This window comes from Syzygium oleosum, unplaced genomic scaffold (assembly GCF_021117445.2).
Source record: "Syzygium oleosum isolate NSW1041296 unplaced genomic scaffold, Sole_v2.1 Sole_v2.02, whole genome shotgun sequence".
NCBI lineage: Eukaryota > Viridiplantae > Streptophyta > Magnoliopsida > Myrtales > Myrtaceae > Syzygium > Syzygium oleosum.
In genome coordinates, this window is record NW_026607486.1 from 19,149,287 (window position 1) to 19,168,606 (window position 19,320).

The 19,320-nt window shown below is 40.5% G+C and overlaps 2 protein-coding genes across 4 annotated transcripts; both read right to left on the minus strand.

Moving 5' to 3' along the window:
* Positions 1-15: 15 nt before the first annotated feature.
* Positions 16-5,706, minus strand: LOC115673037 (uncharacterized). 3 transcript variants are annotated; one of them, XM_030595060.2, is made up of 8 exons: positions 5,529-5,706; positions 3,933-5,375; positions 3,317-3,435; positions 1,896-2,543; positions 1,508-1,811; positions 807-972; positions 510-612; positions 16-377 (listed from the first exon to the last, which is right to left on the minus strand). In XM_030595060.2, exons 2-8 carry the CDS (start codon positions 5,091-5,093, stop codon positions 260-262), a joined length of 2,619 nt encoding a protein of 872 aa, XP_030450920.1. In that variant the 5' UTR covers positions 5,094-5,375; positions 5,529-5,706; the 3' UTR covers positions 16-259. The 3 variants fall into 3 exon arrangements, with proteins under 3 accessions (XP_030450920.1, XP_056164245.1, XP_056164246.1); XM_056308270.1 differs by having other exon boundaries at positions 3,933-5,156; positions 5,376-5,706; XM_056308271.1 differs by having other exon boundaries at positions 1,896-2,450; positions 3,933-5,706.
* A 7,416-nt stretch (positions 5,707-13,122) lies between these two features.
* On the minus strand, positions 13,123-16,514 carry LOC115673315 (uncharacterized). Its single transcript, XM_030595452.2, has 6 exons — positions 16,141-16,514; positions 15,837-16,027; positions 15,569-15,614; positions 14,889-14,971; positions 14,662-14,778; positions 13,123-13,482 (listed from the first exon to the last, which is right to left on the minus strand). Exons 1-6 carry the CDS (start codon positions 16,409-16,411, stop codon positions 13,411-13,413), a joined length of 780 nt encoding a protein of 259 aa, XP_030451312.1. The 5' UTR covers positions 16,412-16,514; the 3' UTR covers positions 13,123-13,410.
* Positions 16,515-19,320: the final 2,806 nt, after the last annotated feature.

The window sequence follows — 19,320 nt, forward strand, 5'->3', positions numbered from 1 at the left end:
GGGGAAAGAAGTTGATAAGAGGGGAAAGATTTGACATTTTATTTACACATGAATGATGAATTGGCGATGCCATTTTCTTGTTTCCAATTATACACTGAGAAGCGTTCAACATATAATCAGGAGAACAGCAATAAATAAGTGAATATGCCAACATTCTCGGAGCACTGCTTCATCCAAAAGAAACTGGACATGGCTCTACTGGTCTTACCCTCCGGATTCCAGGTTCTCTTGGACACTTTCTTTCACGTCTGTCAACTGCTTACAGTATGGAGTATGCTCGAACAACCTCAACGATCGGAGCTCTACAAAGAGGGCACTTCCCTCCACCACGAACCAATTCATTTGCGCATTTCAAACAAGTGCACATGTGCCCACATCTGCAAAAGTTAATCCCATCAAATGAGTAAATCAGTGAGCAACATATGTGATCTCTCCCTAAAGAAATATTGGGTATGCAGTTCCCGTGTAAAAGCACAACCATTGGAAAAGAATAGGCAAAGCCAGCATACCTGTACAAGAGGGAATCAATGTGGCTGTCACAGCAAACACAACAAGTTCCTTTCCTCACATGAGCCCATCTAGACCCGTCTTCTGATGTCTCAGGACCCAAACCTGCAATATTCATGTTGTGTTGACTAGTAAGATGTAAGAACCAAACCACAGGCCTCAACCATCGGGACGATAGATAACTCCATGACTATCAAATCAAAAGCGATGGTCATATATTCAAATATAATCAGGCAATAGCTACTTAAAAAAATTTAAACAAAAATTAAAGAATGGCGATTCCAATGCAAAAATTAGACCTTTATCACCAGCAAATCGATTTAAAGCTGCTGAGACTTCCTGTCTCACAGATCGCTGCAACTCAAGCTGCATATCCATGCAGGCTTCCAACATCCTTTGCATGTGGCTCATGCCTTGCTGCAGGCGAGACATGTCTGTTCTAAGATCATTGATCATCTCCCATTCCTACACCAACCAATAATTTGAAGTCAGTTGAGATTTCACTATTGCATGCCTAATGGAAACGATAGTGCTTACAGCAAAGCATCCATACAACAGCAATTTTTCAATCAGCTAAAGATTTTACCCCCAGTTTCCACATTAAAGCATTGCATAATACCACCCCTCAAACAGGGAAGCTAATTAAGTGACGAGGAAAACTGATCCCTATTCCAAGCATAGCATTAGTACAAAATAACAAATGACTGCCTTTGAAACAGAGTCGAGAGTTCTTGAGCAACACCAGATGTTTCAGTGCCACTATCCAGTGAACAATTAGTCGCATTAAGCATCTCTACCAAAAGAACAACTGAGTACCCTATCCCCGTGACAACTAATGAATTTCAAGGTTATAATTTCAGCCAGAAGGGTAAAAACATCAAGATTAAGTTTCTATCGACATCATACTCCAAAAAATCCCACCGATTGGAATGAGCAACATAATGCCACCGTGCTTTGATAAGGTTAATACCACATGATTATAGATATCAAAAGAACTCACAATTTCTGGTCGATGCATGCTGTGGCGAGACCATCCAGTATGGTGTAGATCCTGATGCCACAGTGGCTGTGGTGCGGGTATTGATGGTCCTGGAAGAACTCTTGGAGGTCTGTTAGTTACATCTGCTTGATCTGTCTGTAACTCTTGATCTTGACTAGGAGAGGCAGGAGTTGGAGTTGGAGCAGGCAGATTTCTTTGCAAATCCCATTCAATGGGAGCACGACCTTGCCTTTCCACATATGATTGTATCAGCTGATCCAAGCTTTCACGGAAACCACTGCGCAGAAGATTCGAAACACTCCTCCTGCATTTTAAAGGATATTAGATTTCACCGAGTACAAAAGGTCCTTAAGCCTAATGGATCAAATAGCCAATAAAATATTTGTACCTGCTCAAAAGTTCCCTGAGCTCCATGCTGTAAACGTTATCGTCATCAGGAGGATGGAATCTATTATACCTTCTGAGAGGACCAGCACGCCGTGCTCTAGAAGGACCAGAAGACCCTTCTGGCCACATTCCCACTGCTTCGTGAGGGCCACCAACATCATGCCATATGCCCTGAGTTTGCTGCAGGTATTGTTCCCCCAAATTTGTTGGAGCTTCACGAGCCCAGTCATTGGCTGAATTTGTGGGCCAATTGCCATCCATATCAGCAATATTATCATCCCTAAACTCCATATCAGCAATGTTATCATCCCTAAACTCATTAAATTGTGCAGCAGTTTGTTGTTGCCCTTCTCCCCTCTCACCAGCCAAATTCTGTTCCCAGTTGCCACTTTCATTAGATGTATCCTGCCAATTCACACCTTCAGCACCTGCATTGTTTTCGTTGTTTCTTGCTCGATCCAATGATCGGTTACTATCATTTGCCTGGCTAGTGGATTGTAACGGTTCGTGGGTTTCTTGTTGACCATCCAGTGAAGTTCCAGGAGTCCTCACATTCCTGGACTCATCATCAACATCAACAGATGCAGAATCAGACTGAGTATTAGCCTGACCACGAACAATAGTTTCTAGTCTCGAACGGAAGCCTTCCCTAATGAGGAGAGGAACCGAGGATGGATTAAAACTTGATAAATTCATCAAAAGACTAATAACAGTACCGACATCCTTTTACCAAAAAGAAGAAAAATAATCCTGAATAGCGATGAAGAATGTGGCAATCACTTAAAAATCCTTACAGCCAACGAAATTTCTCTTTTTCATCTCTAGGGTCATCTTAGGGGAGAAAATCAAAATAGAAAGCACTCTTTCATATTACATAAAGCCAATAAGAGTAAAAACACAGACAATCTTAGGAAGATGCCACTAACTGTGCATTTTATTATGATACTCCATTGCTCTGAAATTAAAAACTTTCATTAAAATTTAAGATCAGAATTCTAGTATCACAGAAGGAGAAGCAGAATGAACCAAAAGGCTGGGTTATCTAGACATCCTACTCCTTTTCTGAGTTTATGATCTCTAAAACTGTGTTAGAACATTATTTTGTAGTTCAAACTTTTATGTTTTTCCAGAATTTCACTTCCCCTCCATGTTTCTTGTTTAATGATCAAACTTCTCATAGAAGTTGAAAGCAAAGGAATGGCTATTGGCTAAACTGTAAATTGAATGTATTTATATTCCACTTGGGAGAAAAAGAACAGCACTGTACAAACTTTCATCTCTCTATAAGCAAGATAGTTATTATGGAATCTAAGAAGGAAAGGTCGTCAACTCACAAGCATTGCCAACAGCTTTGTAACCTAACTGAAAATGAATAATAACAAAACTTGAAGCTTCCTAAACATTTTCAGAAAGATGTCCTACCTTAAACCGGAAACAGTATGTCGTTGTCGCAACTGTACCAATTCACTTGCTGCCATAGAAGGAGGCCTTTCTTCTTCAACCGTTCTTTCATTTCGCAAAAATCGCCCTCGTAGTAGTGACTGAAAACATTAAACTATAACAATTCAAAGGCACAAAATGCCAGCGAAATTGCAATTAATTGTACAAGAAGGAGCTAAAAGGCAATATTACGATTCCATTACAACTCTTCCGAAAGATATCTTCCAACCCACAACAATTCTCTGCGTTGCAGCACTTATGAGGACCTCAGAACTGGAAATACTCAGAGATAACTATCCAATCTAGATCAATCATCTCAATTTAATTCGACTCGCAATTTATGACTCTTGGCAATGCATGAAAAACAAACTTAGGGTAAATCATGACAAGCACGAAAAAGGAAATTTAAACATGAACAACCCCATGCTGCGGCCAAATGGATAATATCTTAGCAAAAGAAAAGACCAGTGGCCAACAAGGAAGCCTTATGACATGAACTGGTCAGAAGAATTTATGGCAGACTAACTGGCTTTAAAGCAGGAAAAGCTCGTACACATACATAAAAGCAAAACCAGAAATTCACTACCAAGCCACTGACCTGAATACGATTACGGTGAGCGAAATCAGATACAGCCCGATGCTCCACCAAATTTTGAAGTTCTCTTTGTCGTTCCCTCTCAACTCTCATGAGCAAATCAATCAGGGCTTGTCTTCCACGCAAACGGAGCATGTCCCGCCGAATATGCTCTGGTTGACCATCCTCGGTGTCAGCAACAGAACCTTCACGAACTCCATCACCTTGAGTACCTTGTCTTGCTCCCTCTTCCTGCTCTTCCCTCCGGCTACCACGAGCATCCCTTCTCTGACTAGCCATTTGCACCCACTCTCTAACAATTCTCACCCTTTCGCGCTCTGTTTCACCAAGCCATTCTGCTCGCGATCTGTTGTCTCTGTGATTGCCATTTGAAGAATGGTCACCAATCCCACTCTCCATCCATCCCCGGACAATCTGCCTCACTCTCTCCCTCTCAACCTCACCAAGATCGGGAGACTGCTCCCTACTTGACCCATTATCATCCCGAGGTTCATTTTGTGTCTGATCATGCGACCAAGTACCATACTCATTCTCACTCTCACTCACATCCCCAACACTTCCCTGAATCTCAGTGCCCCTACTCTCAGACATATTGGTGCTGGACAAATTTGTGTTAGGCTCAACACTCCTCCGCTGCCTCAATCTCTCCCTCACCCTTTCTCTGGCCCGACTCAGCAACTGCTCGTCCTCCAATTCCCTCCACATCTGCAAAATAGACGAAGCCCGAGTGTTCGGCTGCTCCGCAGCACCTTGCCTCAGGGAAGTCGGTGACTGAGACTCCCTGAGGAACGACGCATCAAGCATCGATACGGTCTGCAAACCAGCCAATGCCATTAACTCAGACTCCCTATTTCTCCTCTCGATGGTCGTGATCATTTCCTGGGCTTGTCTAGCAGCCCACCTGCTCAAAATGCGCGAATGGCGCCTCCTTGCAGCCGAGGACTCAGCCAGGTCATCGCCCTCGAGCTCGGATCTCCGTCTCCGCCTCACCAACTGGTCGCCCTCGTCATCTTCCTCGTCGGGCGTTCGCGTCGAGCTACACGAGGCAAACGACATACAGTCGTCCAAGTGACCCCGCATGAGCTCCTCCAGCCCGCGCTCGAATTCGGAACAAACATCGCCGGTCGACTCGGGCTTTTGCTGAAGCGGTTGAAAATCAGTCATCTTTCACCCTATCCTAGCCTTCGCTACCGCCACACGCCCCAGCTACAACCTATAACACGTCCCCTTCCGGAAAAAAACATTTTTGCCCGAAACCCTTCATTTCGCAATTCCAAAAAAGGAAGTTGTACAATTCACAGAAAAGAAAAAAAGCGCTCATCCATCCGCAGAAAACAAAATGGTTACAATCGCGCTCCAAAGCGAACCCCGGAAATAAAAAATCATCAGAAACAGTATGCCCTAATCAGAACGAGGAGTATGACAACGAGTGGCGGGGCACCTCACCTGACAAAAAACCACCGGCGTCAAAAACACACATTACATTCGAATCGGGAACCCGGAATCCGGAAACGCGACCGAATCCCGAATTGCCGCATCGCGTCGGTGATCGAGCAGACGAAAAGAACCGATTGATGGCGGAGCGGAATGGAAGCGTACCTGCGAAGCTCCCCCTATCCGCGTCGTCGCCGCAGCGAGAGGAAACGGAACCGACAAGCCAATGGAAGATGCCGAGGCCGAAGAAGAAGAAGAGGAAGGAGAAGATGAATGGAGATTGTGATTAAGTTAAGGAAAAGGAGAGATTTTTAGGTTTTTAGAACATGAAAAACCAGAGATCAAATCAATTGAATCGTGTCGCCATTATATAAAAGCTTGAGGGGAAAATTTTACCTGAGAGGAGAGAGAGAGAGAGAGAGAGAGATGAGGAGGGACTGCCACGTCGGCGCCGCTCGCGTCTAGCGGGCTTCGTCGAATTAGGTATTGCCACGTGGCCCGCTTTATTTAGGACATGTACGTATCGTTCGCCGTAATCCTGTACACGTTCCCGATTTTTCCCCCCCGCTCCTTTTTCGAATATTTTCCCCGTCCAAAAATTGCCCTCCACGCGAAGAAAAACAGCGAATGCTTGGCTCGAAAATTAAATGAAAAAAATGGAATGAACAAATAGAATGTCGACATTCTCAACAACCCGAGTTTAAATAGGGAAAAATTAATTGGTGAGTGAGAAAATGTTTTTACCTCCTATTAAATGATCGAAAAAAGAGAGAATACTAAAGGTGAAATGGAAAAAAAAAATTGCCAAACAGACAATTGATGCATCGTCGTGCGGATGAAAATTGAGGCTAACAATTGTAGGGCATGCACATTCAACCACACATCGCGCACAATATCTTGTTTTTCACTCAAATTCAGATGACCGTCGAGAGTTAAAACGTTGATTTTTAAAGTTGAAGATAAAAATAAATAAAAAGCTTTTTTGGCAAATGCAAGTTCACCCACGATCGAGGTTTCTACCCAACGAATAAGGACAGAGGGCAAAAATACATCATTCAGAAGACAAAATGTCTGTTGACCCATGTACACAATGATCACGCCTATGTAGAGATTACAGAAGCTAACCTCTATTTCCTTCTATTGATTTAACTTATCCTTCGAATATATATTAAAATAAGTCACTATTCTTTTCAATTTCCACGTGGCAACTAATAGTGGGTCATGTGACCAGATCAACCTTTCTACCCCCCAGTGCAAGTTCCGAGACCAAGTGCCAAAATTGCATTGCATGTGAACATTTTCAATCAGTACAATCCCACCTTTAGTGGCTTTCATGATTAAATTTATCTTAACCTTTTTTCTAATAGGACACGAAAAAAAAGGGGGTAACTTTAATCTAATCTTATACTATATGCTCCATAATAATACAAACAATAATTTATAATCATGTCTCTTTCGTGATTGGAGGGCACGGATTCGTTAAGCCCTGCTGCTCTTTTTTACCCCCCCTGGAGAAATCAAAAGAATGTCATCATCAATACCATTATTCTAATGGTTTAGTAATTAATTTAATTAGAAAAATACTATTGGCCGCGGTCTAGATGAGGCGTTCCATTTGCGATAGTGACACATTGGAGGCACTATTGGGGGTCATTAATTTATTTATATTATAATCTCGAAACATGCATCGTCTCATCGCTTTACATATATTTTTTTAATAAAATAACAAGAAAAAGAGATAATTACTGGTTAATAATTACTTTGAGATCATGACTTCTCAGCAGTTGAAAAGGGGTTTTTTGTTTTATTAATTGGCCTTTCTACTTTGTCAATGCTTTACACGCTAAGGTCATGCACCTATATTGATATATATACATATTTATACGTATATATAAACACACACACATTGTTAATGCACTTTTTTCCTCGGGTTTGAAAAGAGACCACCGCATAATTGATGCGTAATTAAATCTACCCTTTCCTTTTTCGTTACTCTTTTTGATTGAGATTGGCAAGAAAGGAAGCGTGCGAAAGAAGCAATAATTGTTAATTAGATGTGTGGATAGATTTTCTATGGTGTATAATCTTTGCATCTTCTTGTGTGGAGCCACTGGATTTATATGGGGCTTAAAAATTCCTAAAATATATTATTTTATTATGGCTAGAAAAAGAAAGAAAAAGAAAGATAAGCTTCTCAGGTTTATAAAAATGCCAACTTGGAGCCATGATCAAATCAGAGTTATTAAGGGTTTTTGGGTTTTAGGCAATAGGCGTGCGGCCCTGATCCAACTATTTGAATCTCATTATATTGCCAATAGGCGTGCGACCCTAATGGTAAAGAGATTGAGGAGTAGGGACGTTAGTATCACAGGGGGCGGAATTAAAGAATGTTTTTTTGCTTTGTACGTGTTACCTCTCTCACCGACAATATATGTAGTTATGTGTGTAATTATTAATTAACTAACTAAATCAATGGTCAAAAAATGATTTGTGTAAGAATAATTACACAACCGACGCGCCGTATAAGAGGCGAATGAGGAAATAAGTGCCGATTTCTATTGTTAAGCTATAGCTGTATGCATAACTCCAAGGCAATCAAACCAGAGACATGAAAGTGTAGAAGAGGACAAGTAATTTGAGAACATGAAACTGTAAGGGACAATGAAGCGAGATTAGAAGTTTTATCTCACCAATGAAATTTTGGCTTGCTTAATAAGACAATCTCATTAGTACTTGAGAAGATAATATTTCGATATTATATGAATCAATCAACGTTGGGTGTTTTAGATGTACTTATTGAATATAATTGTGTGAGGAGTACTTGAAACAAAGCTAATGTGGATTTTTCAATGCATATTGTCTTATCGAGTCAATGAAAACAAAGAAAATGGTTTGTGACCGATAATAAATCATAACAGAACTCACAACAAAGTGAATCAATGAATAGCATAGCTTATCAACTAAACTACGAAGATTTGCTCTTCCAAATGTTAGATTTGTGTTTGTTCAACCTGTCTTAGTTGTCTCTGTACGGCAATTGTGTAGAGGAATCCAAGCCTAGGCGCGCACCGCCAATTGGCAACGCCGTAATAATTGGAGAATGAATTTTCATAGTTTGCTCATCACTTACGATGATACGAGATCTAATGATCGACCGCTGATTATTTTAGTTGACAGATCAGTTCTTATAAAATGGGTGTGTGCTTAACCATGTTAGTACTTTATTGATCCTCTTCGTTATCTGGATTTTGCTTTGTTTTTTGGTATTTTAGGCTTTGCTCTGCTTCAATTTGCTTTACTATGAAAATTTATGTACATCTCATGTATCATTTTGAGCAATGGATACAATTTTCTTTCGACAAAAAAATCCTACAATATAAACTCATTATAAAGAGAAATAATTAAGAGATAACCACCGAGGATTTGCCCTAGTGGCTACCGTTTCCACAGGGAGGTGGGGAGTTCAAAACTCCCCTCCTCTGAATAGGGGAGTTTATGGGGTTTCTCCAAGTGTGCCCATTACATACCCGCCAAGCTATTCATAGAGGAGTTCTAAAGTCTAGGAATACACCTGATAAATAAAAAAAACTAATTTTGTAATGAGGAGAAGAGAATTCTAACAATATAAAATCGTAGATCGTTTAGTTTCTAGATGTGTTATATATAATTTTCACAAATGGTTGAAAAGGTATGAATAAAATATATATTTATATTTATATTTATATTAAACGCACATAAAAAGCATAGAAAAGGCCAATTGCATAGGCACAAATAGGTACGAATGAAGGACTATTGAAGCTCCACGTGAAAGTCAACATCATCTCAACAAGTCATATCCATCTGAACCAATCAATACAGAAGAACATAGAATAATACAAGGATGAGATAAACGAGAAGATCGCACGCACGAACCGCCAAATCCGAGGACAATGATATGCGTGTGTCCACGGGAGTTATGACAAAGAACGAATCGGGATGCGAGAAGCGGTGGCATGCAGCCATGTTAGGTTTCCCGTCACCTCTCCATGATGATTCATCCCTCTCTCTTGTTCATCCCCATGCAGAGAAAAAAGCTGTCTCGCAGCTTCGTGGGGAACTCTTCTAGGGTTTCCTGAAGAAAGGCTCCATCTCCAAGAAGCCAAGAGAGGTCGCCCCCCTTTTGAACCGGGATCTGTTGTTTCTACTCTTGGAGCTGCGTGTGTTCACGGGAATATTTGCTCGATATGTCTGTGATCTTTGGTCGGTAATGGCGGCTTCTTTAGGGGACAGGCCACGTCTCGCTTCGCTTATCTTGATCTTCTCTCGAGTTTTTTGAGTCTCCCAGGTGGGGGATAGATATATGTGATTGATCAGAATCCTATGCTGCAAGATTATAATTTCAACCAGTTTTTTTCCCCCTTTTTCCTAGAGTTTTAGTTTCTTTTTTGGTTTATTTGTCCATGGGAATTCGTAATGAAGGGAAGAAGAAGAAAGGCTGAGCGATTCCGGAGATCAAGCTTGATTTAGGAGCTAGATGATGCCATCTTCCTTAGTCGATTCGAGGTTATTAGGGTGATGCTGTCAATTAGAGCACTATCAAATTTTAGTCGATGTATGTGATGCGAATGAACGACAGTGCAAAATTGTAATGTAGAGTTGTGGTAAAGATGTTTTTGGATATATCGAACCGATGGAGGGAACATGCTCATCCTCGTCCAGACGAAGAATGCCCCGTCGAAGATAACATGATCTAGACACACTTGTATCCGTCGAATAAAGCTCCTTGAATCGATCCGAAGTGTTTGTGTATTAAGTGGTGCGACAGACTATTATTGAGTGTTGAGCTCACTTGTAATTCGTCGCATCATTCATTATAACGATTTTGTAAGCCACTAAACTTAGTATATCTACATTAGTATGTAGGGAAAATGACATAAATAGTCTCCGAACTTCAGTCAAATGTATAGTGTGATCCCTAAACTTTTAAATTTATTCAATGCGGTTCTTGAACTTTATCCCAATGTGCAATGCCGTCCTTGAACTTTAAATTGTTTAATGTGGTCCATTAACTTTTGGAACATGTTCATTTTAGTCCTTGGACTATATGTTATGTTCAATATCGTCATTCCATTGAACATTTTCATATAATGCAAATACAATATTGAACATTTTCATATAGTCCAGAAACTAAATTGAATATGTATCAAAAGTTTATGGACCACATTGTACATTTAGGTAAAGTTTAGGGGTCACATTGAACAAATTAAAAGTTTATGGACCCACATTACATATTAGATCAAAGTTCAGGAATTATTTATGTCATTCTCGTTAACGGTGCATATGGATACATTCTTGATACTAGTGGACTCTTTATCGATCCAAGAGTCAAGTTTTTACAGGTCTTACTAGGGCAAGTAAATAAACAGAAAAAAGAAAGATGCGCGGTTCCTCTTTTGTTGCAACCTCCAGTATCCTTTTCACGTGTCGTTTCGGACGTTGCTATCCCCTTATCTTTCTTCCTATTTCCCTAAATACGAACAATTCAAAGGAAATGGGCAATGCTGATGTGATGCCGTAACAAATGGAATCGGACAACTCAACTGAAGGACACTGTAGAAAGAGGAGAAAACTATTTGACAACTTAAAAGGGATCATGGGACGACCTCATTGTTCACATGCCATCAACGTCATCAGCGATCTCACTTCGTTGCAATTCCGGTGTCGTGTTCCATGTATTCCCACAGCCGTCACCTCATGGTTTATCCATGATTATGAGTTCTAATTGCGACAAATCCTTATTCGGTAAACTTCAACGGGTCTCCAGACGAGCCAAATTAAGAGTAGTTGATTGAATATGAAACCGATTTTTCGATGAGATTATGGTACTGTACTCTGCATCCAAGAGATCAATTAATAAGTTATATGATATATGATTGACAGTCAAGCTCATTGAACAAGAGTGACTATTAGTTTTACAGCGAATAGAACCCTGGCATCGTGCAATACTGCGCCATGCCTTTTAGGCACCGTAACACAATGTAAAAGAGATGGGTAATTAACCTGAGCTAGAAGTCGGGTCATCGTGAAAAGTCAAATGGAATCAATAGAAGATAAAGCATCCACAATCAATTTTATGCATCCTAATTCGTTTAACGTCATTTCATGAAATCCAAAGCCTTCTGTCGGAACATTTCCCTGTTCATGGAAGAGATATTACCAGAGTCGACAGACAATCTGCCGTTGTTCTTATCTCATCTCAGGACGTAATCAACAGCATCATATATTCATATAAACTTCTATTGTATAAGGATCATGTAATTGTGGTCCGTCGCACATCGATGGATTACGGTAAGAAGTATATGCAGACGGAAAAGCGCTCACTTCTGCTTGGGAGGAGGAAAAGCAAAAGTGACCGTTTGGGAGGAGGAAAAGCAAAAGTGACCGTGCATCGTTTAGCAACTTTTGGGAAAAGTGTCAGAAAAGTACTAAACATCTTGCATTTGTGCTAATTTAGTTCTAAACTTTTTTTTTTGCCAATTCAGTCCTAAACCTTTTATCTTTGTACCAATTTAGTCCTTCCGACTAATTTTGACAGGATTTTACTGACGTGGACGTCGGTTGGCTTATGTAGCACCGCCGGCAATAACATAAACAACTTTTAATAATATTTTAATTTTTTTCGATTTTTTTTTCTTTTCCTTTCTTCTTCCTCCAACCAATCCGGCGACCATTGGAGGCCAGGGCCGGCCTCTGGTGAGCCCTGCTAGCCGCTGGCGAGGCACGCCTTGCCCTCACCAGTGGCCGCGGCCTTTGACCTTGCGGCCTTTGCCAGCAGCTGGGAAAGGCACGACATCGCCCGATATGGCGAGGTCAGGCCTCGCCCATGGCCGGCGTGGCTCGACCCTCGCCAGCCCAGTGCGAGGCCGCCCTCGTGACCATCTGGCAAGGTCGAATGGTCCCGAGGGTGGCCTCACGTTGGGTTGGCGTGGGTCAAACCCTGCCGGCCATGGGCAAGGGCTCAAGCCCTAGTGGCTGTGAGGTCGCGGGTGAGCCTCGCCGGCGCTGGCCTCCAGCCGGTCGCCAGTCCGGCGACCGGCTGGAGGAAGAAGAAAGGAAAAGAAAAAAAAAGAAAAGAAAAAAATTAAAATAAATCGAAAAAAATTAAAATATCATTAAAAGTTGTCAATATCATCGCCGGCATTGCTACGTAAGCCGATCGGCGTCCACGTTAGCAAAATCCTATCAAAATTAGCCCGATGGACTGAATAGGCACAAAGACAAAAGGTTTAGGACTGAATTGGCACAAAGACAAAAGGTTTAGGACTGAATTGGCACCAAAAAAAGGTTTATGACTAAATTGGCACCAATGCAAAAGGTTTAGGACTTTTTCAACACTTTTCCCAGCAACTTTTGGAACTAAGACATATCCTAGAACTGTTGAGACCAATGGGATCTGGCTATGATCATCAATGCACTCAGTTTATGCCAACATATCATCATAAAGAAACTTTTAGAAGCAGAACTCGACTCATTTTCCTTCCAAAGTTAAATGTAAATTCAAGAAGTGACGTAGAATGTTCTATCCACACAGCAAAATTAAGATACAATTTGCCTTTTGTCTCCTCTGAGGCGGTTGCAGGGTAATAAAATTACATCCATCATGCCATATTTTAATCCTTTGTCAGTCTAAGTGCCAGAAAACTCAAATAACTTATCCAATTGAATAACCAAATGGAGTAGAAGAAAGCGGAGATGAGATGCAAGTGCAACGCCAGGATACAGGAGGGCCTGATTCAAACAGCTTTTGCAACATACTGCAATTTCAATGACTGCGTTCTACGAAACAAGTGAAGCATAATCCATGTGAATGTCCAAAGAAAAGCTAGAACAACGCTATACACGAGTCGCTTGCACTAATTTCGATGGCTAGCCTTATGAACTAACAAAAAAAATTGCATATACTAAACCAGAGCGACTGTTGGATCCTATGGGACTGGCAACCTGTGCTTGACTCACATAGGCAGCCAAGTTATCAACAGAAACAGTAGCATGTGCAGCCTTCTACCATTCAGATTTTACCAGTTCCAAGAGGCTGCCTTGAGGTGTCACCAGTAGCCCATGCTTGATAATCTTTCACAAGCTACACAAGAAGACGAGCACATGAGTACAGGAAAAAACAAGACATTTAAATTAAGAGAAAAGCAAAAAGCAAGTGACCCAAAAGTTTCATTAAATTATCCTGTCCAGGAGGCAGTGGCGAGCCGATATGAAGGAGTAATAATTCTTATGGAGAGAGATCTCATAAAAAAGCTTGTCTTGAAAACAAACTCGCAGATAAATATTCCAGTGAGGGGATAAAGCAACCATAAATTTCATTGGATCATAGTTTAGACATGCTCATAAGAAAAAGTTACGCTCGGCGTATCTGGTGATAACTATGATTTTCCCGCCATTCTTAACCAAGAGACTTCAAGTGAACATCTCAGTATTTATAGGCCAGAAAGAAGGTAATTTCTATGGATTTAGAGACTAAAAAGATAAGCCAGTAGCGCTTACAATTTAACTTCTAGATCCTGGCAAATCTGTACTCCTTATACTGCAGCCTTTTCTAACCAGTTCAAAGCGAGGAGACTAGGGTTGAAGCGAATCTAAAGACTAGTCTAAAAGCAAAGATTATTTAAGAGCATATAACTACTGCTCACACTCTGAGTAGAGTAACTGTAAGCTCCTCTTCTGATTCCATGGATAAATAGCGAGTCCTTAATCTATCGCGAGCATACCAATATTGTGTAGGTACTTATCTCAGAAAGTTAATAATCGCGATATTTGTTGACAAGCGACATAGTGCTACCATAACAAAAGCCTCAATGATCACAGCTAGTGTTTCTTTAGGCTTTAGCTCCTCAGCTGGATAATTAAGCAGTTTTAAAGGGGAGCTTTGGCATTTCTCTTAGCCAGATTATCAAGGTGTTCGATTCTCATTTCATTTTCTCAGCAATGTTGCAAAAAGCTAAGCAATTCATTAATGTCTGCAGGCAATGATTGATGACTCCATCAATCAGTTCACTTCAATCCTTGGAAAATTGTAAAGTTCCAAAGGCACACACTGCAATTAGTAAACCACACGGATGCTTTCCATTACTCTCAAAGGAGGCAATAGTATCACGTACTCCTAGTTCCCAAGCATTTTCAATCATTTGAAACAAGCACCTCGATTTTTGGCATAATCAGAAAGGCACATAGTAGTGCCATTGCACTCATCCTGAAGCAGTTTGATGGAAGTTAAGAGAAACTTTTACAGGCAGTAATAAATCAAAACCTGGGTCATAAAGCGTGGAAGCATGATCCTGAGTATTTGCTCGAGAATTTGAGTGCCACTTGATTCAATGGCTTGCACTGGAATAGCTCGAAATGCAAAAGGGATGTCAATGCTGACCTGTTTTTGGCAACAATTTGAAGTTTTATTTTAAGCGTCTGTAAGTATTCTTTCAAGAGTCTGCAAGACAATATAATGTTACTACTAGAAAGGAAATATGGTAGAAGCACCTCAATAGTTGTGTCTGAAGTGAGTTGCTGCAGTGATGACGTCCTTTGATTGCTATCACATGATATTCGGTTCACCATAGAAGCTGCATGCCCATACGAAATCAGTGTCAAAGTTCTCCTGGAAAAAAGCATGTATACCTAAATTTAGAGAGGCCATTCATTGCTTTTGCAGTTTTTGGATAAAGAAACCAAACGAAACAGATTGCTAACCGAGAACAACACAAGAAATGCCAATTAAGCAAACAGAGTTGCCCATATAAATTGCCATATCTGATGGTAATTTTCAATAAAGTTCTCACAGTTTAAGCAAAACAAAGTTGCACGAAAAATCGGAACATGACAATCAAGTCGTGAACATGCTCCTCGGTGGAAAGAACACGACAGATTGCTAATGATGAGTAACTTCTTCTTTGAAATGGTTGACATCCATTTCTAGAGTACACATAAGAGATGCAATTGAGGCACAGATAAAAAATAACCAAGAGGACAAGTTAATTTATGCAGAATTACAATTGCACTCTTATCATGTTGATCACATAAGAAGTGGCAAATCAGGCAATCTTCTGCTGAGCTAACTTTCAACCAAAATTGACCGAAAATAGTCAAGATTCAAGTGATTTATAACCCAAAAGCACTTCAAATTTGTTGAAGTTGAAACATAAAACCGAGAAACATCTTACCGTCAAATTTATCGTTCTGAGCAGCAACAATTGGCGAGCCCTCAAGCTGCCAACAGAGAAAAAAGACCGCATTACAACCAAATGCCGTACTTAAGAACCACAACTTCAAACGTGTACACGAGTCAGTATGGAACCTACTTGGCCGGTGTCAAATTTTCATGGCTCGAAATTTGCATTTCCAAGCAAATCTCGTCTCAATTGCGCACGCAAATCACACGTTGAACAAACCAATCAAATCAGACATTAACACACAACAGGGAGCACACACCTTGCACGACAATAGCTCAATGCAACAGCCATTGGGCTGCTCTTCCACCCTGACCAGCAAAACAGGGCACACCTCGAACGCGAAGAACTTGAACCTATACACGTAGCACCGGAACGTGTTCTCATCCACTCTCTCGATCCTCTCCGCGTCCAACACCGAGTACTGGCTCGCCGGCAAGCTCATGTAGTCACCTACAAAACCCCTAACACCAATCACGGAACTACCACGACTAATCCAACGACACGCACGCCGGCATCAAAATCAGAAACCAACTGAAAAGAAACTATCTCCAACTATCACTTACTCAAGGCCCGGTCCAGCTGCCTGACGGAGACGGACTCTTTCCTCCGGGCGACGAACCGGGCCTTAGGGCTGGAGCTCGCCGAGACGCGGAGCGGAGGAGGTCGGGACGAGGATGAGCCGGAGCCGCCGCCGCCGTCGGAGGAAGCGAGGCGGAGGGCGTGTCGGAAGGAGAGGAGGTTCCGGGGGCTCGCGCGCCGGCCGGAGGCGGGGGAGAAGGCGAGGGAGGGGGGAGAAGCGGAGCCCGTCGCCGCCGCCGCCGCCGCCGCCGCCATTTCCGGTGGAGAGCGGGTGCGTGCTGATCGCTCGAGCGGTGGTTAGAATTTCAAGCTGAAAGCAGCAGCATCGCGAGCGGAGTCAGCGGAGATGCAGACTTGGGCTGCGTTTAGTAACCTGAATAAAATTCTCGGTAGGATAAATGTTATCTTTTCTTGTATTTAGTTTCGGTTCAAGATGGGATAAAATCGGATATAAAGAGATATAGTCTAGATAAAATTATTTCAGGAGAGGTAGGATAAAGATAGATATGATTTGTCATATATTTCTCGAAATAAACTTGTTAAATAATAAAAATAAATTAATAGTTAAATATAAATAATATTTGAGTTATAATATTAAAAAGATAATTTAGAATAACAAAAAACTAATTTTCGTTTCTATATATTCCTATATTATTTACATAATTGAATTTCTTTCTACTCTATAATATATATTTAATATCTATATTATTACATATTTTAGGTATAATAGTATAGTTTATAAGTTGATAAAATTTTTATAAAGGACTGATGGAAGGGAATAAAAAAAATTAAAAGAGATGGAAAAATTAAAATAAAATTGAGTAAATAAAAATGAGGGAGAAGAACGAGTGAATTCCCTAAAAAACCCCAAACGTTAGGTCAAGTCCCAAATCTGCCCCGAACTTTTTTTTGTCTAAGAAAAACCCTAAATTTTCGGTCCAGTCCCAAATCTGCCCCAAACTTTTTTTATCTTGAAAAAAACCCCAAACTTTAGGTCCAGTCCCAAATCTGTCCCGAACTTTTTTTTGTCTTGGAAAAAACCCCAAACTTTAAATTCAGTCCCAAATCTACCCCGAATTTTGTTTTATGTAGAAAAAATCAGCAAATTTCAATTTATTTTCAAAAATATACCTCGTGATCCCGTCCCAACTTGACGTGACACTTCCACGTCATAACAAATCAACATCAGCAAAGTAATAGGGCGATAGGAACAGACCGACGTTGCATTTTCACTTCGACAACAAATCAAACCAAATAAAAATTGTTGAAATTCTCCAAAATAAAACCAAATAAAATCATTTATTATCGACGTGGAAATGCCACGTCAAGTTGGAACTGGATCATCGGGGTATATTTTTTAAAATAAATTGAATTTTGGTGATTTTTTTTTACATAAAACAAAATTTGGGGCAGATTTGGAACTGAACCTAAAGTTTGGGGTTTTTTCTGAGATAAAAAAAAGTTCGGGGCAGATTTGGGACTTGACCTAAAGTTTGGGGTTTTTTCTGAGACAAAAAAAGTTCTGGGCAGATTTGGGACTTAACCTAAAGTTGGGGATTTTTTAGGGAATTAGGCCGTAGAAGAACCCAAATTTTAATAAACAAATTCCAATTTGAGAAGAATCTTTCTAATTCTTGAAAAATGAGAGGCAATGAAATTTCTAAAAAAACCTATTCTCATTCGTCTCCTACTCTTATGTATCTCTAGTTCACGTTGAAGCTTCACGACTCCGTATTTTTTAGTTCACGTCAAAGTTCTATGAAAATGGCGAGAGAGTCTAAGTTTCTTCTCATTTGTAGCTCTCCGGTTTATGTCTAAAGTCCACAAACGCAGCAACTGAGTCAAAACTCCTCCGTAATTTTGTGGTTTATGTTGAAGTTTCACAAAAGTAGCGGGGGAGTGCAAATACTATACTTTTCAATGTTTTCATAATCCCAAAAGTGAATGATCATATTTTTACTCTCTTACTAGATTTGACAGTGAATTCCGAGAGATTTTCACAATATTCGTTTGTGCATTTTCATATTCATTTATATTGATATGTCGTAAATAACAAACAATGGACGTGATAAAATATGAAAATATCCGGCTTCATTACTGCGATTCACCAAACAATGGATAGGATATGACAAAATTCTTGGATTTCATATATTATCATATCTAATCCTATCCTGGTTAGAAATCTAGACGACCAAACGCAGCCTTGGAGTGTATACTATACACCGTTTAGCTTGGGAAGCAATGGCCTAGGATGAGGGTAGGCGTAGCCTCTCCCTGTCTCTAATTTTGGCTATTTCTGAAACAACAACAATTTCTTTTTGGAAAAAAACCAAAAAGAAAAAAAGCATGTTTGTCGTCACATGTTTATCTGAACTTTTTTTTGTAACATATTTACCCAAGTTTTGACTCGCCGGTAAGTTCATTGTGTCTACACAAAGGTACCGGGCTTATGTGCCGGCAAGCTCATCCCAAAGTATGTTCATTGTGACATTTTTACATAAATTATATTCAATGTGACACATTTACCATAAACTTTTTCTTATGACAAAAAACCCTAAATTTGCACCTATGTGACACATTTAGGTTCCTTATAGATTTTTCAACCAAAATAAGTTGTTTTTATTTTACTTAAGCCACGAAAATGCTATGTCAATATTGTTTGCTTTTCAGGCGTCTATATAGGCAGATTTTTAATGGTTTTCATTGACAATACTCTGACGAATGATTTTCTCGATTCTCAGTTCGATTTTTTGGGGAATCGGGAACCGCAGGTTCTTAAAAGAATGGAATTAGACTAAGACTCACCAAAACCTGGAACCAGACCGATTCCCACTGGTCCAGTTTTCGATTTCGGATTCCACCCTAGAACCATGCTCATGCCTACTTCTATCCATTCATTCACTAGCCAAAATCTAGACAATGGGCCTAGTAGCCAGCTTAGCTCGCTTGATCCAACAAGGCTCGAACTACAATTTTGGCAAGCTAGCTAGGCAGCCAGCTTTCTCCTTGAGCTGAGCCCGGCGCATGAGCTGGTTTCAGCCCGGTTCCTTTGTGTAGAAAAAATTACGATTTTTGCGTTTGTTGTGCAGAAAAATGGAGGATTTATGAAATATTTTCCTAAAAAAGATCGCTTGTGTCGCTTATAATAGTATATGAATGGAAAA